The 22,893-nt window shown below is 44.7% G+C and overlaps 1 protein-coding gene across 1 annotated transcript; it reads left to right on the top strand.

The window, feature by feature from the left end:
• Nucleotides 1-1,675: 1,675 nt before the first annotated feature.
• On the top strand, nucleotides 1,676-22,103 carry KCNMB4 (potassium calcium-activated channel subfamily M regulatory beta subunit 4). Its single transcript, XM_030467379.1, has 3 exons — nucleotides 1,676-2,026; nucleotides 11,277-11,404; nucleotides 21,935-22,103. The coding sequence occupies exons 1-3, from the start codon at nucleotides 1,688-1,690 to the stop codon at nucleotides 22,101-22,103; spliced, it is 636 nt and encodes a 211-aa protein (XP_030323239.1). The 5' UTR covers nucleotides 1,676-1,687.
• The last annotated feature ends 790 nt before the right edge of the window (nucleotides 22,104-22,893 follow it).

Here is a 22,893-nt window from a genome sequence, read left to right as displayed (position 1 = left end):
CAGATGGCAGCACTTTATATACAGGGGACAGCAAGGAATTGAATTGAGTACCAGATGTAGGGAGATTCAACACCAGTTGTTCAGAAGGTAAGAAAGATGAGAAGCCAGCCCACCTAAACCAGGAAAGCAGGGCTGGGGCTTCCCTTAAAAAAAATTATTTAAAAATATTTTTTTTTTATAATGTAAAAGCTTTCAACAGTGAGCCCCACCGTTAGAGACTGACATCACCACAAGCATTGGCAGCAGTGCTCTACTGATGTGAATGGATGAACACAGCCAAGGATTAACCAAAATGAGTTCAGTGTCTAGTATAAAAACCAATTGCACATTTTTTATGTAAAAATAATCCCAGGCTTAGAGCTGGCATATATTTTCTGGATTAGGGAAACGTACTACAGAACAGCTGGCCTGAGGGGATTGTGCTAGTGCACTGGTGCAACCAAGGATAATATTTGCATCCGTTTATATGCATGTCACAGTGTGGACTTTCAGAAGCCTTCCTGCCAAACCTTGCTCAATAGTCCATTTGGAGAGCCTATAGATCCACTTTATTTTTAAAAGTTTGATGTCACACTCTGCAGTGGGAAAGTGACTGAAAAAGACTGCCAGAGGGAAGTGTTATTTCCCATATTATTTTTCTGTTATTTCTGTACTTTCATGGCTACAGTATCAAGTTCATCTGTCTGACTGTCACATTTTGTTCTACCTAATTGCCTGTGATAAAGACTACAGAATAAAAATGTAATTATTGCTTATACTACTTTGGCACCAAAGAGCTTGTTCTATTGTGTTGCCACGGTGGGAAGTGCTGGGTCATAACCAAACTTTATTCACAACATCAGGGTTTTTTTTCTTGGATTGACTGCTTTTCTCCAGACCTGCTCCAAAGAGGGCAGTTCTTGGGGGATCCTTTCAAAGGTCAGTACATTCCTGTCAAAAGCAATTCCTATGCAAAAAAATTTGACAGCTATGGTCTTGCTTAGCTGTTATCTTCAAAATAATGATGAAAGACTTGATCTGTTGTGTCATATTGAGGCAAGATAACATGCTACTAACTCCCACGATTTCCCTTCTCAGTTAATAAGGTGAAAACAGCAGCTGCTTCCTGCCTTCCAGATATTTAATTTCTTTAATTCTGGGTCTGTCTCCGTGTGTACACAGGGAGATTTTGACACATGGGGGTACTAAGCATGATTTCACATGGACTCTCCAGGACTTAACCAAGGCAGTGGTGAGAATTGGGAAGCATGAACTATTTTCATGGCCTGGTTCAAGCTGTGATTTTATTATTTTGGGTTTACCTGAAGGGTTGCTCCCCCCAGCGCTCCCTAAGGGTGTGTTAGAGCCTATCCCCCCTCCCCGTCTGCACCCCTCGGGATACAGCTCCTTGCACATCACTACTCCTAATAATCCGGTCTAGTCCTCCCCACAGCAAATCTCCTGGTCCAGATAATCCCTGTTGCAAGCTGTCCCCTTCCACTCCCAGAGGGGCTTGAATTAGGTCAGCCAGCTTTACGTTTGCATTATATTTATTTATCTGATTTTTTTTTTTTCCTCCCCCACCCCTCCTCCTGGTTACCCGCGGGTCCCTCAGCCCCGAAGGAGGCGGGGATGGAGGCGGGGAGCGGCGGGAGCTTTAGCCGATGGCAGCGGATCCCCGGCGGCAGATGCCAGGGGCAAGCGGGCGATGGCGCGGAGCCGGGCGGCTTACGAGTACACGGAGGCGGAGGACAAGAGCATGCGGCTGGGTTTCCTCCTCATCGCCGCCGGTTTGCTTTCCCTGTTGGGTTTGGGTTGTTGCTGGCTGCGCCCGGCCCTGCAGGAGCGGGGCGGAGGCGGTTCCGCCAACTGCACGGTGCTGGCGGTGCGGCAGCTCGGAGAACGCTTCGCCTGCACCTTCTCCTGTGGGTCTTCCTGTCGCGGCACCGCCCGCTATCCCTGCCTCCAGGTCCTGGTCCGCACCTCCCGCTCCTCCGCCCCTGCCCTGCTCCATGAGGACGAGCGGCAGCTACGCACCAACCCTAAGGTGAGAGCCCCCGCAAAACCGGAGCGAAAGCTCAGGGGGTAGACTCGAATCCGTTTTTTTTTCTCTGATGGGGGGGGGGTGGTGTTGGATGAAGTCGCGGAGCATCCCTCTCAAATGCCCGTGTGCTCTTATTTAGCAAGAAGTCTCTCTATAGAGTATGTATATATATATATATATGTAAATACTATACAGGATGTATGTAGTATCTATATGGTATGTGTGTGTATATATAGTGTGTATCTGTATATCTATCTCTAGATGTATAGTGCTACACTATGTAATAGTCCAGGGCATAGTATAGTATAACACTATATGTATATTGTGTATATATAAACATATATATATATAGTATTATATTGTATATATACACTCGCACCCTATATGTATCTTTTTCTCTCATTTTTATATTTTCTTCCAAACGCCCCAACCCTACACGCTCCTTCCCGTGGGAGCAGTGACTCCTTGGCCCCGAGCACGCCCCTAGGGCAACAGCACAGGGGACAACATCATCGCGGCTCCGCTACCGGACTCCTCTCCCCGTTCCTCCTTCCCCCATCACCGCATCCCTCTTCACACTTCTCTCTTCCCCGCTCCCGTCCCGTTCCGCCCCGGGCCACTGGTAGGAAGCCGGGGAAAAACTCTCCTGCTGCCCGGCAGCTGATCTGTCCGCCTGTGCGGTGACAGAAGCTGCAGTCCTGTGTCCCGGAGGGTGAAGGGATTCCCAGAGCAACTCCCCGAAGCGCAGGGAGAAATTTTTAAATTTTAACGGAGCCGCTGCTGAGAGGGCGCTGGGGAGAGGCTGCACCGAAACAGAAGTTTTCTCCGTTCTGTTTTGATTCTTTTCCATCATCCACATGACAATGGAGCAAAGGGAAGAGTTTTTAAAGGCACATCTTCCAGCAAACTAAGATGATCTGAAGATGATGTGCAACTTGTGCTTTTTCTTTTTTTTTCTTTTTTTCTTTCTTTAGAGGCAGTTATTCTTCTTTCTCCTTTTTCTTTTCATGCTGAGTCAAGACCACCTTGCCAGCATGCAGCTTGCGTGGAGGAGGTTTCATTAAGTAGTTTCCAGAAAACAAAGAACAGAGCAGAACCACCTTCTTTCTCTTAAAGAGCCTGAAATTAAGAGTGTATTGGAGAATCAAATTTCAGCTCTTTGATTGTTGTGTCAATGTAGCCCAGTGCACAGGGTTGTGCTAAGTATGAAACAGGGCTCTGGGTGCAGGGGAGCAGACGTAGGTGTCCAGTGCAGCCTCACATCTCTACAGTCACAATTACACACCAGTGTGGATGTCTCCTTTGGAAGGTGAAGTAATTTGCAAAAACTTGGGGTGTAGGGGTTGATTTTTTCACCTTGGCAGCTTGTGGGCTCAGAAGGGAAGCTGGGGAAAAAAGCAGCGGAGCCAGAAGTGGCAGAGTAAGTCTGACAGAGTTTAGATTACATTGTTGGCACCACTCAGAAGTGATGAACAATGAATCAGCAGTGCTGGATGGTGCCTGAGAGTGAAGCAGATGAAGAGAAGTGCACCTGCCCAGGGGCTGGATTGCAGGTTCTCTAGGAAGGCACTCAGAGCTTGAGAAGTGATGCATGTAAATGTCACTTAAGAGCCTATTTTTGTTTAACAGTTAATAAGGAAATACAGGGCTGTGTGATGGTAATGTATTGTACTTGCACGCTTTCACAAATATCTGTTTTCTCTAGCATGTACCCTGCATTTCTAGGTATGGGTTATTCATCCTAGGATATTGATTGCTGAGGACTGAATCTGAGCTTACAGATTGAGATCAAGCAGAAAGGATGTGATTTTTTATGTAGCTGTATTCTCTGGTAGTAACTGAATTTAACTAAGTGGAAAAAAACATTTTAAAAAATTGACTCCAATTGTTTTCCTTACCTGAAGGAGTTGTTTAGGTCTCTTTAGGAAAACGTATACTTTTAAAGGAATGAAGTATGTATAGACGTCACATTTGTTTTCCTTTTTTTCTGATGTTTAATGTCAATGAAGTCCTTCTAATTATTTTCCTTCTAATTTTTGTCCTAAAGTCTGCCTGACTTTAAAGACAGAGCTTTTAAAAGCATTTGGGACTTTTTTCTGAAGTAGATTAGTCATACCAATAGACTAGGAGTCGGCTGGGTTTAATGTTTGAGATCCATTATGTATTTATGAATGAACACTTCAGCAGCCATTGAGCCCTTCCCATTTCTGCCACCTTCTTGCACACTCACTTGTGTTCATGCAATTAGACATAAAAAGACACTAATCATTTCCAACTAAATAGGAAGAAGAAAATTGGACCAATTTTTCTTTGAGCAGTCTTTAAATTTTACTTTCCCGTTAGCTGCTTCTCTCTGTGGGGCAGCAATTTCTCCTGGTAAATCAACAGTGTGGAAAAGGCACAGTTCAGGCTCCTTACAGCATGCAACAATAGTGAATGAATTGGCAGCTTCACTCCACCACAAAAATTCCCAGTGTACTGAATTAAAAATGTTTTAATTTTATAAGCTTTCTGTGGCTTATAAACATCTCAGCAGCTACTTACCTGTCTGTTCTAGCAAGGTCTAGCTGCAAGAAGAAGAATGTATTTTTCTCTCTCTCCTGCTTCCTAAGATAATCACATTGTTGTACAGCACAGGATTCATTTTAGCTCTTAAAAGATTATACAGCTGGGTCACAGTTAATCCAGAAATGTGTATATAGAGCACTGGGCATGCATTCATGTTCAGTCTGAGTGATTTGTGAATTTCTTCTTTTTTCCCTTCTTTTTCCTTTGAGGAAGACATTTCAGTGGAGGGATGGTATCCTTTCTTCAGCTGTCTTGATAGCAATAATAATCTCTGAGATAAGTTTTTCAGGGGATTAATTCTAAAGTCAATTTGTTTGTGCCATAGAGTGCATCAGTGACGCATATATCCAGAATGGGCGCCAGGCTGTAGGTTTGGTTGGATGAAGTGACAGTGGACTATGTCAGCTGCTAAAAAGATCTCCTTTCTGTCTTTTTAGATGTTTCCCCTTCTATGTTTAAAGTTTAGCATAGTGTCAAAGGAACTTGCCAACCGTTTTGTTGAAGAAACTTCTAGGAGAGTACGATGAGCCTGAGGTTAGCAGCTGTGCAGCACAATCCAGTTCTCCCTGTCCCTGTCTCTGTGCAGAGGAGCAGAGCAGCCAGACACTGCTCCTTGCCTGTGTATCCCTGTATCCCTGCCTGCTCCTGTCATGCCTCTGTCTGTAACCACTCAGCCTGACTAGATGATCTTTCCTGAGAATAGAACATTTTTTTTGTTTTGGACTCTATTAAATATGACCCATGACAGAGGAAGTTTAACACCAAAATGTGGTGTTAAACCTTTTCAGAGGGTCTGGTGCGTCTGGAGAAGCATTGGATCTGTGTTCAGACTGATGCCTGTGATGGGCAAACTCTGCAGATGCTGTCTATCAGTTCCTCTGGAAGCAGCCCCAGGTGCCAGGGATAAACCGCACCGCCCTCCCAGCTTGCCTGGGCCACTTCTTACTGCCTGGAGCCTCTGTGGGAGGTTGTGAGTTTGATCATTCCTGATGGGAAAACCAAATGTGATCCTCAGCTCTAGCTTCCTCTGTACAGTCAGCTGGGAGGGGGCATTTTTTGTACCGATGGAGCAAGTATCCCACACATATCCTGCCTCAGTTGTGGCAGTGCTGCCTCCCTTTCTGGCCATAAAGATAACCCAGTAATTCACAGAGATGCTCACTCACAGTGTTAGGAATTGCTTGTTGTGGTCAGTTGACCCTGCCTGGACACCAGGTGCCCACCAAGACTTGTCTATTGCTCCCCTCCTCTGCTGGGAAAAAACTGATGGGTTGAGACAAAGAGAGATCAATCAACAATTGCTGTCACACACAAGGACTACTAGAAGAAATTAATTTAGTGCCATTAAATCAGAGTAGGGTAATGAGAAATAAAACCAAATCTTAAAATATCTTCCCCCCACCCCTCCCTTCTTCCCAGGCTCAGCTTCACTCCCCATTCCTCTACCTTCTCCCCCTCGCATCACAGGGGGGCAGGGAATGGGCATTATGGTCACTTCATCACACACTGTCTCTGTCTCTCCTTCCTCCTCACGCTCTTGCCCTGCTCTGGCATGGAGTCTGTCCCATGAGAGACAGTCCTCCAGTAATTTCTCCTACATGAGTCCTTCCCACAGGCTGCAGTTCTTCACAAACTGCTCCAGTGTGGGTTGCTCCCACAGGACACAGTCCTTCAGGAACAGACTGATCAACAAAGTCCTGTCAACAAACTTGCTCCAGTATAGACTTCTCTCTCCATGGGTCCCAGCCTCCTCTGGGGATCCACCTGCTCCAGTGTGGGGTCTTCCATGTAGATACAAATAGATGCAGGTAGATACCTGCCTCACTGTGGAGCTCCATGGGCTGCAGCAGGACAGCCTGCCTCACCCTGGTCTTCACCATGGGCTGCAGGGGAATGTCTGCTTTGGGGCCTGAAGCACTTCCTCTGCCTCCTTCGCTGACCCTGGAGTCTGCAGAGTGGTTTATCTCACACATTCTCACTCCTATTTTTGACTGCTCTGTCACAGAATGTTATCCCCTTCTTAAATACATTATTCCAGAGATGCTACAATCCTCACTGGTGGGCTCAGCCTTGGCCAGTGGTGGGTCTGTCTTGGACCTGGCTGGCATTAGCTCTGACAGACATGGGGGAGAAGTGTCCCCCCTTCGCCCCTGTAGCCCCCTGCCATCAAAGCCATGCTGACCAAGCTCCCTTGGAGATGGGGAGTCAGAAATTGTTTGCTATAGTGGTGCATTGTACTTTTGCAATGATGCTTACCTGGAGAGTCATTTCTGCTTCTGCATTTCACCATAAGCTTACTAACCTGTGTGGCACATGATGCAGGGGCTCTCTACCTTGCCAAGCAAATGGTACATGGTGTGTCCCATAGCTCACCAGCAGCCAGGATGATAGTTCTCTACAAATCACTTGGAGACTGAGGCTGGAGACTTACCTCTTAGTGCCATCAGTTTGTTTTCTGGTGGGCAAATCTGCTTCTACTTTGGGCCCTTAAGTTTGTTTTGCATTTGAGACATTTTGGTCCCATCCTATAGACAGAGTCTTCCAGGCTTGAGGCAGCTTTCCTCAGAGCCTACCAAATGTGACTTGTTTTTCATAAAACTGTGAATGAATTAGGCAAGACTTTGAAAAGCATGAGATGCAAGCTGGAAAGTAACACATGTTCAAGAATTCATGCTTCTACCCCTTCTTTGTGATAGGGAAAAACATTTACTCCATTAAGTGTTCTGAGGGATCAGGAATCTTCCAGGGCATCTTCAGGGACACTGGAGTGGGAGCATCTGGCATCAGACAGATACAAACCTTACAAAACCTTGGTGTAAAGGTATATTAGCTGCTCACTGACATTTTAACTGAACAGAATTCTGATCCATCTATCCAAACACTGGCTTTGATTGAAAGGGGGATATTATTAGCCTGATAATGATTTTGAGCTGTGTAATTGAGACACTATTTGAATTGCATAATAATTTTATTGTTGCTATGACATAGCGTAGGAGGTGCAATTATGGCAGCATGTACCAAAAGATCCACAGAAAAGGCCTCCACTTGGTTAGGTTTATTCTACATGTCTAATCTGGAATCCTGTTCTCCTATTTCATTGTGACTTGTTCAAGGAGAAAACGTAAAAGAAATACAGAATGGGGCACTTCCACTGTAAGAGGATGTTACTGAGTGAGCTGCAATTGGGCACAAGTTTCTGTAGCTTGCTTTCAAACACTTGGCATTTCTTTATGTTTTGATGCAGGATTTCATGCCATGTCTTGTGGGGGAGGGCTGTGGAATTGACCCTTCAGAAACTGCCTGTTGCCGAAGTGGTTCATTTCAGGTTGATCCACCAACTAGCAGCAGCAAAAGTTGCCAGGTTATGCTACCAGGTTATGCTATCTGCTTGTTGACTGTGGTTTAGAGGGCAATGTAGCCAATCAAGCAAAGTCCCCAAGAAGTGTTCTTGAGAGGCTGAGGAAAGAGATATCCATCACCTGTGTAGATCAGAAGGGGCCAAAATAAATGCCAGGTTGGTGGGAACTGTGCTGGCAACCTGGGGAGGCAAACATGCACTGGTGTTTGTGCAGCAGGTGATGAGTCCTCATTTGAATTTGACATTGAGTGTTCACCGTGGGTCAAGGCCTTCATCACATTCAGATGTTTCATGCTGACCTGTGGGATTCATAGAATGATGATTTTGCCTTGGACAGGATCCACGCCTGTCTTTAAGAAAGGTTAATAAACCTTGACAGGTTCAAGCACTGAGATCCCATCAATGGCAAGCCACCAGGTATCTCCTTTTTGTTTTCCACATGAAGTTAAAGAGGAAGAGATGGGAATAAATCCAGTTTGTTTTCTGCCATCTGCCATTGACATTACTTGTGCAAAGAGTCTAGTTTGAGTTTCAGGTGGCATCTTCACTGCTGTACCCAACTGGCAGGTAAAGGTGGTGCTCCCATGCACTGTCTTGCTATGACACAGGGGGAGGTGGATGTGTTGAATGGGGAAGCTGTCTGGAGACCATCTTACACCTCCCAAGCCAAGCAAAATCCCTTCCCTGAAAATCTCAATTTTTAATATTGATCTACAAGCATTGTAAGTGATGTCAGAACCTGCTGAGTCCTCTGTAACAGAGCTGTCCTTGAAGACTGTTACAGCCTGATATTTGTCTGTTCAGATGGACATGTCTTGGAAAAAGAGAATTCTGCAGTTGTTTCTTAGCTGGAATATCTGGATTGGAATAAACAATGGTTGATCAGGTTGTGAAGTTTGTGAAGCACTCATGGGATATCCGAGGGGGCAGGAAAGTCTCTGAAGGATCCAGAGAAAGTCTGGCCAGCAGAGGAGTGGTGTGTAGCAGAGGACAGGAGCAGGCTCAGACTTGGGGAGGAAATATTTCAGAGGAGAGAGAGAATCTGCTTACTGGATCTGTAACCACAGGAGCAAAAGTCTTTGAGGAATCTAGGCAGAAGAATATATATTGGTAGCTAGCTCTTCTGTCCAGTTCTGCATTTTGTGTGCTGGATAAATAGTGGTTGGCTGGGGAGACTCAGTAAAGCCTGTATTCTTATACTTTCTTATATCCCTTAAACCTGGAGTCCAGGAGAAGAGGAGGGTATAGATTACAGTCATACATAGGCAGTGAGAGTACAGCTGATGGGATATGGTACCATTTCTACAGCAGTATCTGAAAAGTATCGTGAAGAAAAACATCAGGTTGGAGAAGGTTGGGAGCATTGAGCTGAACAAGAAGGCTCAGCAAAGGGCCAGGTGGGATAGGATGGAAATGGGATGTCAGTGTCTGTCAGATGGACAGACCAGAGTCAGTATTGCCCTCAGGTGTCTTCATGCTAACTCTGCTGTGTCCAGGATGTTTGTGCACAGGTAGAGTGGAGGAAAGAGGAGCATGGCTGGTGCTTCGAAAGTGTGCTACAAGACCAAAAATATTGCCAGCTAAGTACTTGAACAGGCTGGGGACTGAGGTGTTGGAGAGCAGCACAGGTGAGAGGGACCTGGGGGTGCTGGTGGATGGAAGGATGACCATGAGCCAGCAATGTGCCCTTGTGGCCAAGAAGGCCAATGGCATCCCGGGGTGCATCAGAAGGGGGGTGGTTAGTAGGTTGAGAGAGATTCTCCTCCCTCTCTACTCTGCCCTGGTGAGGCCACATCTGGAATATTGTGTCCAGTTCTGGGCCCCTCAATTTCAGAAGGACCGGGAACTGCTTGAGAGAGTCCAGCACAGAGACACCAAGATGAATAAGGGAGTGGAAAATGTCCCTTATGAGGAAAGGCTGAGGGAGCTGGGTCTCTTCAGCTTGGAGAAAAGGAGAATGAGTGGCAATGAGAGCCAGTAGGATGGTGCCAAGCTCTTCTCAGTTATGCCCAATGATAGGACAAGAGGCAAAGAATATAAGCTTGGGCATAGGAGGTTCCATATAAAGACAAGGAGAATTTTTTTCACTGTGAGAGTGACAGAGCACTGGCACAGGCTGCTCAGGGAGGTTGTGGAGTCTCCCTCCCTGGAAACATTCAAAGCCCACTTGGATGTGTTCCTGTGTGACCTCCTGTAGGTGACCCTGCTGTGGCCTGGGGGTTGAACCAGATGATCTTTTGAGGTCCCTTCCAACCCCCGACTTTCTGTGATTCTGTGCTGTTGGTACTCTTGGCCACCTGGGCACACTGCTGGCTCAAATTCAGTCAGCTGCTGCTGAGCATTCACAGGTACTTTTCCTTTGGGCAGCTTGCCAGACACTCCTCCCTGTAGCGTGTCCTGGGGTTGTTGTCACCCAAGTACAGGACCCAACACTTTGCCTTGCTGAATTTTGTAAAACTGGCCTCAGCCCATTGATCCAGCCTGATACCCTGAAACTGCTGATTTTGAATTCAGTGGACTATTTGGTTTTTTTTCTTGCTTAACTCTCCATGGCTAGGAGGGAAGGGTGGTGTGTTAAAGAGGAGACTTGTAAAGAAGATATGTGGATGGTGTGCAACCCAGAACCAAGCCTCTGAAAGGCTAGACCCAAGTGCAATGAGCCCCAGGGGAAACTTGCCTTCATCTCTTTGAGCTTTGAAGCAGATGTCTGAGGGTGAGGTCTGCAGAGACTCAACTCTTGCTGACTTCTATACAGTAGAAGCAAGCTCTGAACCTTTCTGCTCAAGTGGAGCTTTGAACTTTGTGTGGTTGTTTCCCTGTGTTGTAACAGTGGAAGAATACCTGTGTTTTGCCAGAGGGTATTAGCCAGATATCAGATATCACATTGCCTGGGAAAGCTTGTTGGGATATTTTGGTTATTCATTAGCATGATGCTAGACAAAATTTGTGATTACGTGCCTCACTGAAAATAGGCAGTCATTCAAATCCAATCCATGAAGCTAACTAGGAACACATAGAACAGAAACAATCATTTTTATACTCATCATGCAAAAACTCAAGGTGTTACATGGCAGGTTGGTTTGATAACAGAACAAAATATGATAAAGCCTGTATTTGGTTTCTGAATGCTGGCATATTCTTTTCCAGTATCTTCAGGGATAACTAGCAATTGAAGTAAAGTTCAGATAACTTAATTTTCTTTGGCACCTGTACTTATTTTTCCATGCCCATTTCAGTCACACTGATATTAGCAGGAAAATGCAGAGAAAGCAATGCCCTGCACTCATGAGCACAGAAGTAACTTCCTTTTTCAACATGTGTTGGCAGTGCTCCTACATCCCTCCCTGTGCAAGAGATGATCAGGAGAACTCTGAGAACGTCACGTTCAAGCAGAAATACTGGAAAGAGAAAGTGGGCTCCCAACCATTTACATGCTATTTTAACCAGCACTTGAGGTGAGTAATCTACAGTTATACAGACAGAAGTGGTTATGCATCTGTTTAACAGCTGCCTACTGGTTCTGTTTGAAAATATCTAAATGCATGCCTGTGTATATACACACCCACCCATACAGTGCTGAGGTTTTGCACACAGAGTTTAGTGGAGAGCTTTGCAAGACAGCTCTACTGATGAAAGGCTACTCAGAAAGATTAAAAATGTTTTTGACATTTGAAGTAAAGGAATAAAACTCTGAGGAAAGTTGCCCTTAAAACAAGTCACTTTTTGCCAATAAATAAATTGGCTTTTAAAATTCAGATGACAAATTTCCTTCTTGGTTATTAATATTCCTTGCCTTCATGGAAGAGAAATCCTGCTGCATTCATGAAGGGCTAGAAGAAAAGGGGAGACAGTCTAGTTGTGCAAATCAGCTCAGAAATTGTGTTCACAGAGGATTAATGAATCAGGCATGTAACAAATGTTCACAGAACTGCTAGTTTTCATCTATACTTGCAGAGTAGGAAGTTGTAACTTAAAGCATCTTTCCTTTTCTGTTTCAATTTTTACATTTACTTTCAATGTTGATGTGAACTACATGTGTTGAAGGGTGACATGTTGTTTCCTCCCTTCACTAAGAAGAGGAAGGAGTCCTTTTGCCTGTCTCTGATGATGATGTGCTGGGAAATAAAAGATTGGCAGCAGCGACTGAGTGTTACCACAGTGTGCAGGCACCCTTGGAGGATTTTGGTAAAACAGCTATCATTGAGATGCCAGGCCCATTTAGCCAGGGCAGCTGAAAGAGAATATTTAATATGGGATATTTAATATTTTACATCAGCAAAGGTTTCGTGAGGTTTAGACTCCAGTTCTGGAAGAACATAAATTAAACACTTATTTAATTTGACCAGGATAAGTAATTTTGGTGTAGTCGAGACTTTGCTTGGTAGTTATGTTAAGAATTTGAATAAATGTCTGCCACAGGAGGAGACAAGTCCTACCCCACCATAACTTGGCAGTTAAAGAGATGAGGGAGATCTTGTGGGAAAAGTTCAGTTCTTGCTGGTACAGTTCAAGGCTTAATGTGGGAATGGTGACATCAGAGATTTGTCAAGACACAGAAGGAAAATGGGTGCCAGTGTGTGCAAGGACGTTGGAGAAATCAGGGAGTTGGAGGGGGGTGGCAGGTACAGAGTTGTCCAGCTCTTCTGTGGATGGCCCAATGGGTGCCTTGGGGGCTTCATGTTTGTCCTAGGCTGGTGATGATTGTCATCCCCTCCCTAGAGAGACCATAGACCTAGCTGGCATGCCCAGGATGACACTCTATTGTCCCTGATTAATTCTCTGCAGAGGGAAAAAACCCGAGTCTTTATAGCAAAAACCAATTGTTTCTTACAGTGAGGATGAAGTGCTGTCTACAGCATGCAGGGGTAAAAACAGGGCAGCCTGTGCAGTGACATCAGACCTGGCTGGGACCTTCTTGGGAGCTGTTTTGGCACCACAAGGTGCCAATTCTTGTGTCTGCTAACCCAGAGCCAAGTGATGATTTTGGCTTTGATGGGTAGGCAGGTACTGCCAGTTCCCCACACTGCTGAGACCTGGGACCTGCAGCAGACTCTGCCTGAGAGCAGGGGAGTCAGAAACACAGGACCTTGTGCAGAAGACATCATGGAAGGGATTCATCTGGGCTTGTGTGGGCAAAAGGTAGCTTTGCTAGTCAGTGGAGAAAACCAGGAGCTTTTCTTCTTATTCCAAAATAAAGGCCTACTGTAGGTCAGAGGTGTTTATTTCTCTATGGCAAAGGAGATGAGGGTGATCTGCTCAGGTGCATACTCATAGGTGGTAAGTGTCCAAAGCAAGGTGAGCTGGTTCTCACACCACACATGTAGGTGGAGAAAAGGCAAAATTTTCTGAGAGGCTGCATGCTTCCTAGGGTCTGTCATTTATGTAGGTTGACCCTGAGGAATTGTGCAATACTGGAGCAAGATACTTTTCCTTAAGGATGACACATCTTAAAATGTTAAAAGTTCTTGCCAGACTTGATGGCTGCCCTGAAACACTTCCTTTTGCTGATTGTGCAGCAATTTATATACAGCAGAAGAGAGACTTGCTGCCAGATATACTTGAAGATAGTCTAAGCTGAAATATATACACCACCTATTTTTTTCTGGAGATAAGAATGCATTTCAAGAGATAAGTTTTGCTGGTTCAGAGTATGCTTCCTCCATCAGAGTTTTTAGAGCTCTGATGATTAAACAGCTTCTGAAGCAGCAAAAAAATCATACAAACCGAAGGGGAAATCTGTTCACTTTGAAACAGAAGTATGTATCTTTTCTGTCAGTATTTTTTTCAGCTGTGTGGATGAGCTAACTCTTCTGTGTTAGTCTGTATAACACATAGAATACAGTGGTAAGATCCTTAGCGATAGTGGTATTTTCAATATTAATACTCCCTCCTTTGAAATGGCAAAACAAAATTCTAGATAAATACATAGGCAACAAATGAACATTGTCTCCTCTTCAGTAAACAATGTAGCATCTTTCTCAGAACTGCTACTCCACACAGAGTGCACTTTCAGAGAGAACATCTCCCTTCAGTTTGGTGGGGCACATTTCAACAGGCTGATTTGAAAAGTAGAAGAAAGTGATGTCATTTGTACAGTCCCAAGTTTTATAAAAGGAGTAAGTAGCAGACGTCACAATTTCAGTCATTCTCTGTTAGTATAAATAGAGAGGTTCAGCACAACTAACATCTGACATTTAACTTAGGGAACCAAAGCACAGAGTTTTACTGAAATCAAAGTTTTGCTTGCCTACTGTAGGCACTTTATTTTCTCACTGTTCTCTGGCTAGCTTTGGGCCATGTGGTACAAGCCGTGTGAGGGAGTTACTTTTCTGAACCTCTGGTGAAGATTCCTGTCTGTTGGTGTGATGCTTCTCTGGTCTCTAGGGAGCCCTGCCCAGCAGAAACCACCTCACTGTATTTCAGAGTACAAAATACATGACCAGTTCAGATAAAGTTCTCAGGCTGTTGCCAAAGGTTTGAGAAGGAACTGAGCTACAAAGCTTCAGTGTTGCCAAAACTTACACGAAGTGCCCCAAGGGTTCTGTAGCCATTCAGCCTGAAGAAGAGGCGGCTCAGGGGAGACCTCATCGCTCTCTACAACTCCCTGAAAGGAGGGGGTAGCCAGGGGGGGGTTGGTCTCTTTTCCTAGACGACTTTCAACAAGACAAGAGGGCATGGTCTTAAGTTGTGCCAAGGGAATTTTAGGTTAGATATTAGAAAGAATTTCTTTACGGAGAGGGTGATCAAGCATTGGAATGGGCTGCCCTAGGAAGTAGTGGATTCTCTGTCCCTGGAGATATTTAAAAAGAGACTGGATGTGGCACTCAGTGCCATGGTCTAGCAACCACAACAGTGGTTCAAGGGTTGGACTCGATGAGCTCTTAGGTCCCTTCCAACCCAGCCAATTCTATGATTCTATTACATGTCATAAAGTGTGTGGGGTCTGTGGTAAGAGGAAGGATCGAGACAATGTTACATTATTCTTGAGGCTATAGTTCCCATTGACATGAACAAAAAGAGAGAAACCAAGTTCTTCCTGAGCTCAGGATGCCTGGTCTCATGCCATACAGAGATAGGCAGAGCTACATATGTCAAGTCATCTCTTATTAATGTCTATTTTATGTAGCATTATTGCTTTTTAGCTCTGGTTTCACCCAATATTACAGTGAGAACACCCTGTGGTTTCTTCACCACAGAGCAGCAAATGAACCACCCACACTTCATACTTCTCTGTGCTTGCTGCATACATGTACATGAATTCACCTGAGATTGAAAAAACCCCCACTCTTTAGGTGTTAGTGACCATCTCAATGATGTCAGGGTACCCTGCAGGCCACTTACCTGGGAATAATTATCTGCAGAGGCCAAGGGTACTCAGGTAGAAGGGTTGCTCACCCCCAAAGAGTGAAATCTTGGTTTGCTTTGGCACTTCACTTAAGTTTACTAACTTAATTGCCTCCAGTCAGACCACCATGTTGCTATTAACTATCCTTTCTTGTACTCTAATACCTGTGGAGCAGTGCTTGGGCCTAAGAGGGAAAGGACATTACTGTTGGTAAGACACAGCGCTGTCCTTGCATACAGCCATACAGTCATACAGCTGAGCATCTCTGTGTCTTGGCACCACGGGGCAGATGGGGAGAATGCTGCTGAGTGCTTGTCATAGTGAAGGAATGTGAATAATTGTGGGCAAAACAAGTGTATGCGGATTGCAAACACTTTAAAATCCAGATTGTCTGAATGCAAAAGATATTCGTGTGGCTTCTCTATTCTGTGCCCTCACCTTGGTCAGTTTTCACCATGACCTGATGCATAACTGATGACCAAAATGTTTACATAACTTTAGCTGTAACAGTTTGGCCCTGCCTGACATTTTGGTAACCCCTGCACTGAAATTCTTCCTATATTATTCAGTAATTGCTCCAGAGAATGGAGGCCTGCTTTATCCTGTTATGGAAGGCTAGGCAGCACCTAACAGGGATGCATTGCATAATGCAACAACTAATCCAGTTTGCCCTGGGCTGAACCCTATGAGGCTCCAGTCCTGAGCTCTAAGTCTGCTAAAAATAAGTCCTGGTCTCATTTTTTAGCCATGAAAACAGAATTCTTTCCCAGAGAATTCTTGCCCAGTGAAAGGGAAAGGTGTGTTTTCATAGTTAAGGCAGACACTTCTCATTCAGGGGATTGCTGTTTTGTTTTTTTTTTTAGTTTGTTCCTGTAGTTTGCTCATTCTTTCACCCTGGGACTGCTGCTGGGCAGTGGTGGTGGTGCTGCACCGTGGCCATCACCATTCACAGAAGGACCAGGTCTTGATGCCTGACCAGGGCTTGAAAGTATACTGGGTTTTTTTCCCCTTTTGTCCCACGAGGTCTCTCTCTTGCCTCTGCCAGTGTTTTGTGCACTAATGACTGGTGTCATTAAAAGTTTGGGTGCATCCCCTTGAGAGCCTTTGTATATGCTCGAGTGCTGAAAACAGGAGATGGTCCGTAATCAAGCTGAGAGGGAATACCTGCAACTCCCCTGGTCAACATATTGGAACTAAAGTGTCATATGAGAGTCACGGAGCAAAGATGGCTTTATTAAATGGGCTACACTTGCAGGGACAAGGCAATATATTTAATTATATTTGCTGATTTTCACAGGGAAAAGAAACATGTTTCCAGGCATACTGGAACATACTTCCTTCGGGTTTGTCATTGCTGCCTTAGCACCAAGGGAATGATGCTGCAGGGCTTCCAGCAAAGCTGCATCCTTGTTATGAGAGGATTTCCCTCGGGAACAAGACCACCACCTATTTCTTGTTTCCAAGCCAAACAACAAGCCTGCTGCTGCTGGGAACAGGCAGGGCACCTCTACAAAAGTTGCAAGAAAAAGTAAAAAATGCAGTTTCATGCTGACCTTGGTGTACAGAAATAAAATAGTTATGTCACTGTGGTTTGGGTCCTGATAGCTATTTATTGTTCTTTCTGAGGAAATAGGTTGTTTCCTGTGAAAGTACATCCATCTCTCTTATCTTCTTTTTCCTTCTTGCCTGTAAAAAGCACATTTCTCCCTTCCCCCTGACACCATCCCCTTTTTTTTTCAGCCCAGCCCAGCCCAACTAACCTTCTCTGATGCTCCTTCCTATCCCACAGCAGCTCTAGGGCTCCTTTGCAGTCTCCTTGCTTCTGCTGTTGAGAAGTTATTGTTTTGGAGATGAACTCCAAAGATTTCAGCTACAATTTTCTGCTTCTTTGGCCTGCATCTGGCATTCATCACAGCTGCAAGTACTTCCTTGCTGCTGGGGGCTTCTGTTGCCAGGGCAGGTGATAACCATGCAAAGGCTCATTCTCCTGAAGGTTATCTCATTTAACTCCTGGTCATTTACATCATGGGAGTCAGCCCCCACCAGCACAGCCTGGCTCTGGTTGCTCTCATCTCTCAGTGCAGCCCTTGTGATTATCTCAGGGCTCAGAAGTAACAGTGATGGGTCACAGAAACCTCAGGGCTCATCACCAGTCACTTTGCTCTCCTGGTGACGCTCTCTCTCTGTGCTTGGCAAGACAAGTACATGTGTATGTGCATATTTCTGATTCAAAAATGTCTGGATTATCTCTTTTACACTGATGTAGTGCCCCAGTAACAAGCTGAGCCCCAAGCAGGACACTGCAGCAAGGTGCTCAGTAGTGTGACTATGTCCTGCTGGCCAAGCAGGGCTTCTGCAGTCCTGCCTGATGCTCTTGGTACTTTCTACAAGCAGATTTTTTTCCCCTATTCTTCAGTTTCTTTGCAGGATTGCTTAGGAGTTGTCTCAGGGATGTCCTTCGACACTCTGCAGACTCAGAGGTCAGAGGACAGCTGCTCTGCACACCCCACTGATTCCTCTAGATTCCTTGCTGGGTAGTGATGGTCATTCTACTCTGTGTGAGATTTCATTTCTTCTGGAGGTGGAGGATAGTTCTTCCCCTAAACTAATGCCATCAACCTGTAAGAAGTGAATTCTATCCTCTGTGGGCTAAACTCTTAATTAATCACTAATCATTTTGCTAAATTTAATTATTCTGATTGATTCTCATTCTAACTCACTCTGTGTCCTACTAATTTCCCCCCAGTCTTTTTTTTGGGGTTTTTTTGGTTTTTTTTTTTTTGGACCTTGAAGATCACACATGCATGAAATGCCTCTGGTTTTTAACCTGGCACAGGTCACCTGAAATTGAACATCTTTGTTCCTCAGGTTTTTAGCCAGGTGGGCTCTGAGACCCTTGTTCACACTGCCCATAATGCCAGTCTGCAAGTCTGGCTCACAAGCCACCCAACCTGTGCCTTCATATCCCTCTTTCCAAAGAAAAGAAAACCCGCGGATGAGCCCAGCTACCTAATTCACAGGGTGCAGCACATTGGGCCATGATGAACTCCCAAGCCCCTGTGGTTACCTCTGCACATCTTCTGCAGAGCCATGAGGATGCCAGGGCTGCAATGTTTCTGCTGCAGAGGATGGCTGGATGCCTGGCCCAAGTGCTTGGGATGCTCTCACCACCATAGAGTGGTACATCCAGTATATCCCATGTGCCACTGGAGTGTTTTTCTCAGTCAAAGATGTTTTCATCTGCTTGGATGATGCTTTTTGAGTTGTGCTGGCAAGATGGGCTGTATGGGCTCCCTGTTGGCACCAGCCCTGGGCTATGGCAGCAGGATGTGGAGTTGGGGGCTTGTACAGTGTGTTGTGAAGGTGCGGCAGGGCTGGTTTGCCTTCCTCACCTTGTAAGTTGTTATTTGCCATTGTTTGCAATCTCAGTACCCAAAGTAGACGTAAAATGAGTTATCTTGTAAAGGCAAATAATAGACATTTTCTTTTTAAGTGTCCCCTCTGCTGGTATTTCCCTCTGCTGCAAAAGCTACATTTTGGGGGGGGACCCTCTGATGCCATTACACCCTCTAAGCTGTTTTCCAGAGCCCCTTTTATAATTGCTGTCAGCCCTGGTGCTACATCTGCAGGGCAGGACTTCTCAACTGGGTAAAGCCAAACCCAGGCTCCCTTCTCCCACTGCCTCTTCCCATCATCCCAGTGCTTCCCAGTGCTCTTCCCTACACCCTATGACATCTCCACGTGGGTCAGCAGATGCAGGAAATAGGTAGTCCTGACAGGAGAGGGAGGGAATCACAGGGATAGAAATACCAAAGTTGATCTTGATCAGTTTCTATGGGCTGCTGCAGGCAGATAACCAGGACATTGCCATCCAGGAGTGTGCATCTATCTGCCAGCAGTGTTATCTGCCTATATTAGCTTTCCTCATTCACTCCTGGGGTCCAGAAGTGCTTATCTGCAATGGAAGGTTGATTTGGGATAAGATAAAGAGCATAGTAGTTCTCCCAGAATGACCATATACATTAAACCAAGTAGGAAAAAGGCTGAGATTTGTCCCACCATTTTTTGATGCGTGTCAGTACTGAGAGGCTACATACCAGGGGTCCCCTGAGTTCTTCCATGTGCCAAGTAACTCTCCAGGAGGGCTTCTTCCTTTTGAAGGGAAGGCAATTAATGCCTTAAATGTTCTATTAGTCATTTAATGACATATTTTGGGGGGGACCCAGTCATGACTTGAAACATTGACTGAGAAGATGTTACGAGCAGTTGACAGTGAATTCCTGAACACCTTCTGCCATGTAGGAGACACACAGAGACCTTTGCTGTAGCTAAAAATAGCAATAGCATCCATCTGAACCCAAAACTCATCCTTAGGCTTCCTTAAAGGCCTCTGCAAGTCGTTGACTCTTTTCCAAAAGGAGACCTCTTTTACATTACAAAGTTGCAAGAGTTACAATTGCATCTATGATGAATGTCTGGCATCGATTGCTGCTACTTTTGATACAGATATTCTCCAATATTGGTAAAATCCAGTGAAAAGGGTATCTTGCTCACCCCCAATCACACTTGCTTATCTTTCACTATACGATTTTTCCTGGTTTGTTTGCTTTTTTTTTTTTTTTTTAACTCTTTGACTGGTATCCACTTAAAAAAAAATACTTAAATTCAACATCACTTCTCAGCTGAGAGCTGTGAGGACTGAATGCAACCTACTTATAGCCTCCTTGCCAGTGACCACTCTATTATTCACAGATGATGATACAGTAAGTATGAGGGAAGCAAAATTTTACCTCTTGTGAAAGGATTTTTCTGTTCAGGTGCTGTCAATTTTATGGCATAAACTGGTGAGTTTGTGCCCATAAAGATAGTATTATTTTATTCAAGTTACTGTCTCCACATGTGCCTGATTACGTGACTGGAGGATTTTGGTTGAGCAGACCTCACATATTCCACTGTTGAATACAACTGGGTTTCTTTTTGCCATTTTTTATGTTACCAAGTTTCAAATTTATATATCTGAGCTGCTCATAATCAATCTTATTCTGCTCCTTTCTACAGAAATGAAGAGAGACAAATAGTGCTAGTGGTGGGAAACCTCCAGAGGAACCTCCACACGGCAGTTTTGGGGGAGAGATCCCAAATGCAGATAAATCAAGGATCAGGTGTAGCGTGGTGGCTTGGCTCTACCAAGTCTTTAGGAATGGCTAAAACCTTTGAAGGCATCCCCATTATGTAACTTCTCAGTGAAGGAAAAAAGTTTCCTCTTGTTTTCCCTGCAGGTAATGTTTTCTTAGCACTGCTTTCTGGTCCCAACAGCATAGTCAGTGCACAGGTACCTGTTCCCACCTGCCACCATGATAGGAGAGTTTAAGGCCCAGGACCTGGCTTGATTATCTTGGTTTTCCAGGGTTTTATACTGTGGGGTTTTCTGCTCCAGGGAGCATCAGGTAGATGAGACAACATGGGAGTGTTCAATATAAATAAAGAGTCAAGATTACACATATTTTCCTAATTGGAGAAAATTCTGTTTCCTTCCTCTACAAATACTTTTTGAGCAGACCACATGTCTCTGGCCTAGATGAGATGGGACAGCAGCAGTGAAGTGCAAATGACACAAGGCTGATGTAAAAAACTCAGTTAAGCTGCAGGGAGAGCAGAAAGAGGCAGAGTTGAGGGAAACCTGCCACCAGATTTTCCAACAAAATTTTCACACTTGAAAGTGGCAGATGGACACCTGATCTTCTGGACATGCATCACAGCTAAATTTCCAAGCCTCTGGAGATGCCTTCTTCTTGCTCTTCTCTCTGTTTTCCTTTGGAAATCCATGAATCAGTTGCAGACCCAACCACGACCCTGTGTTAGATGCTCTTGGCAGAGGCGGGTCAGATTTTCAGGGAAGGCTCCACAAAGTGTCCCTGTATGAGCATACTCAGCTCTCCTGAGCAGCTGCTGTTTACAGTACCAAATCACAGGATACTGCTGAAACAGCCTCTGCTGGGAAGGAGCTGAGCTGGGAGCCTCTGACACCCTGAGGCTTGGCAGGAGTCCTCCTGTGGGTGGGTTTTATGCAGACACCAGGCTGGGCTAGCCTGGGCCACCAGCAGCATGCAGTGTGGAGGAGAGGAATTGGCTTCCCATACAGACCCAGACCACAGCCAGGGCTTCATCAGTAGCCTTTAGGTAGCCTCATGGATAGGTCAGGACTCAAGGGATGTTTTAAATGCACTTTAAATTCATTTTTTAGTGCCTGATGCCATTTGAGGTAGACATGCATAACTGCTGCCTTGGATTATGTTTTCATTTAAGTATTTTTTCAATCTACAGTGTGATATTTTATCTCTCACAGCTGTTTGTGTTGACCACAACCCCTGGAAGGCCAAACATACCACTGCTCTGTTTTTATTTTTTTTCAACATGAATGAACTTTTTAGCCTGTAAACACTGCAAGTGGAAAGCCCTCATGGCCTGTGTTGATAGGCAAACAAAAGCTGTGAATGAAATGGTCCACGTTATCCTTTCCTAACACTATTGCAAATAAAACACCTTTAATGTTTCCATGGCAGATGTTTCCCACTTATGACGAATCGATGATGTTGAGTTGATTTATATTTTCTCTCTCTTCTCTTCCTCTTCTTCACAGGCCAGATGATGTGATGCTGAAGCGCACCCATGATGAGACTGTCCTCTTGCACTGCTTCCTTTGGCCAGTGGTTACATTCCTGCTTGGGGTTCTCATTGTGATCCTGACCGTCTGTGCCAAGAGCTTGGCTGTCAGGGCAGAGGCAATAAAAAGGAAGAAGCATTTGTAAGTGGCAAGGTTGCTGCTGATGGAACAGGAAAGGCTGCATGAAGGGATCAAGTGGGGCAGCTCAATACACCTGCAGGCCTGGAGGGCACCCGGCTGCACCTCCTTCCAGTGTCTCATCTGATGGTGGAGCTGCTTTTGCCTCAGGATTACTCTTGTGAGACTGCCCCATGAAATACCAGCTAATTGCTTCTTCTGCTATGACAGCAAATAAGTATATTCTACCAAAAAAATCTACACTGCACCAAATGTGCTGCACTGGTAGTCCCAAACAACAACTACCCAGGTCCTAGTGGTATTGAGAGACAGTTTATAAAAACCCCTCCCTGATGTTCATTTCATCTCCATAAAGTTATCTTTAATATTTTTTAATATTAGACATTTAACACATTTGCTTTCTGATAGACTGTATTTCAAAAACAATAAAGTTTGGTTGTTTGGAGGTTTTTTTTTTAACCTTTGTTCTGTTTTGGATTTTTTAAAGACAAAAACAATATTGTGTTGATTTTGGTTTGGTTTTGTTTGGTTTTTTTTACTGTGTAGAACTTAATTTCAAAATTAAAATTTTAAATTTTGTTTAGACAAAATCTTTCATCATCACCTCACCTGTTCATTGTGAAGACATGTAGAAATTTCTTTGAAATATTTCTCAAAAAATATGGAGCAGTTATCGGAAAAGGTGATTAAATACTGGACCTAATTTTATTGCCTCAGTGGTATTTAGTCCTACAGCTTTTCTTGTTCCTTCTCAGCTACCTCCTTCACCAAAAATGCTCTCAGGCTGTAAGGAACAG

Source organism: Calypte anna, chromosome 1 (genome assembly GCF_003957555.1).
Source record: "Calypte anna isolate BGI_N300 chromosome 1, bCalAnn1_v1.p, whole genome shotgun sequence".
Taxonomy (NCBI): Eukaryota; Metazoa; Chordata; class Aves; order Apodiformes; family Trochilidae; genus Calypte; species Calypte anna.
Note: the sequence above shows the minus strand (reverse complement) of the source record. Positions and strands in the feature narration are given on the sequence as shown.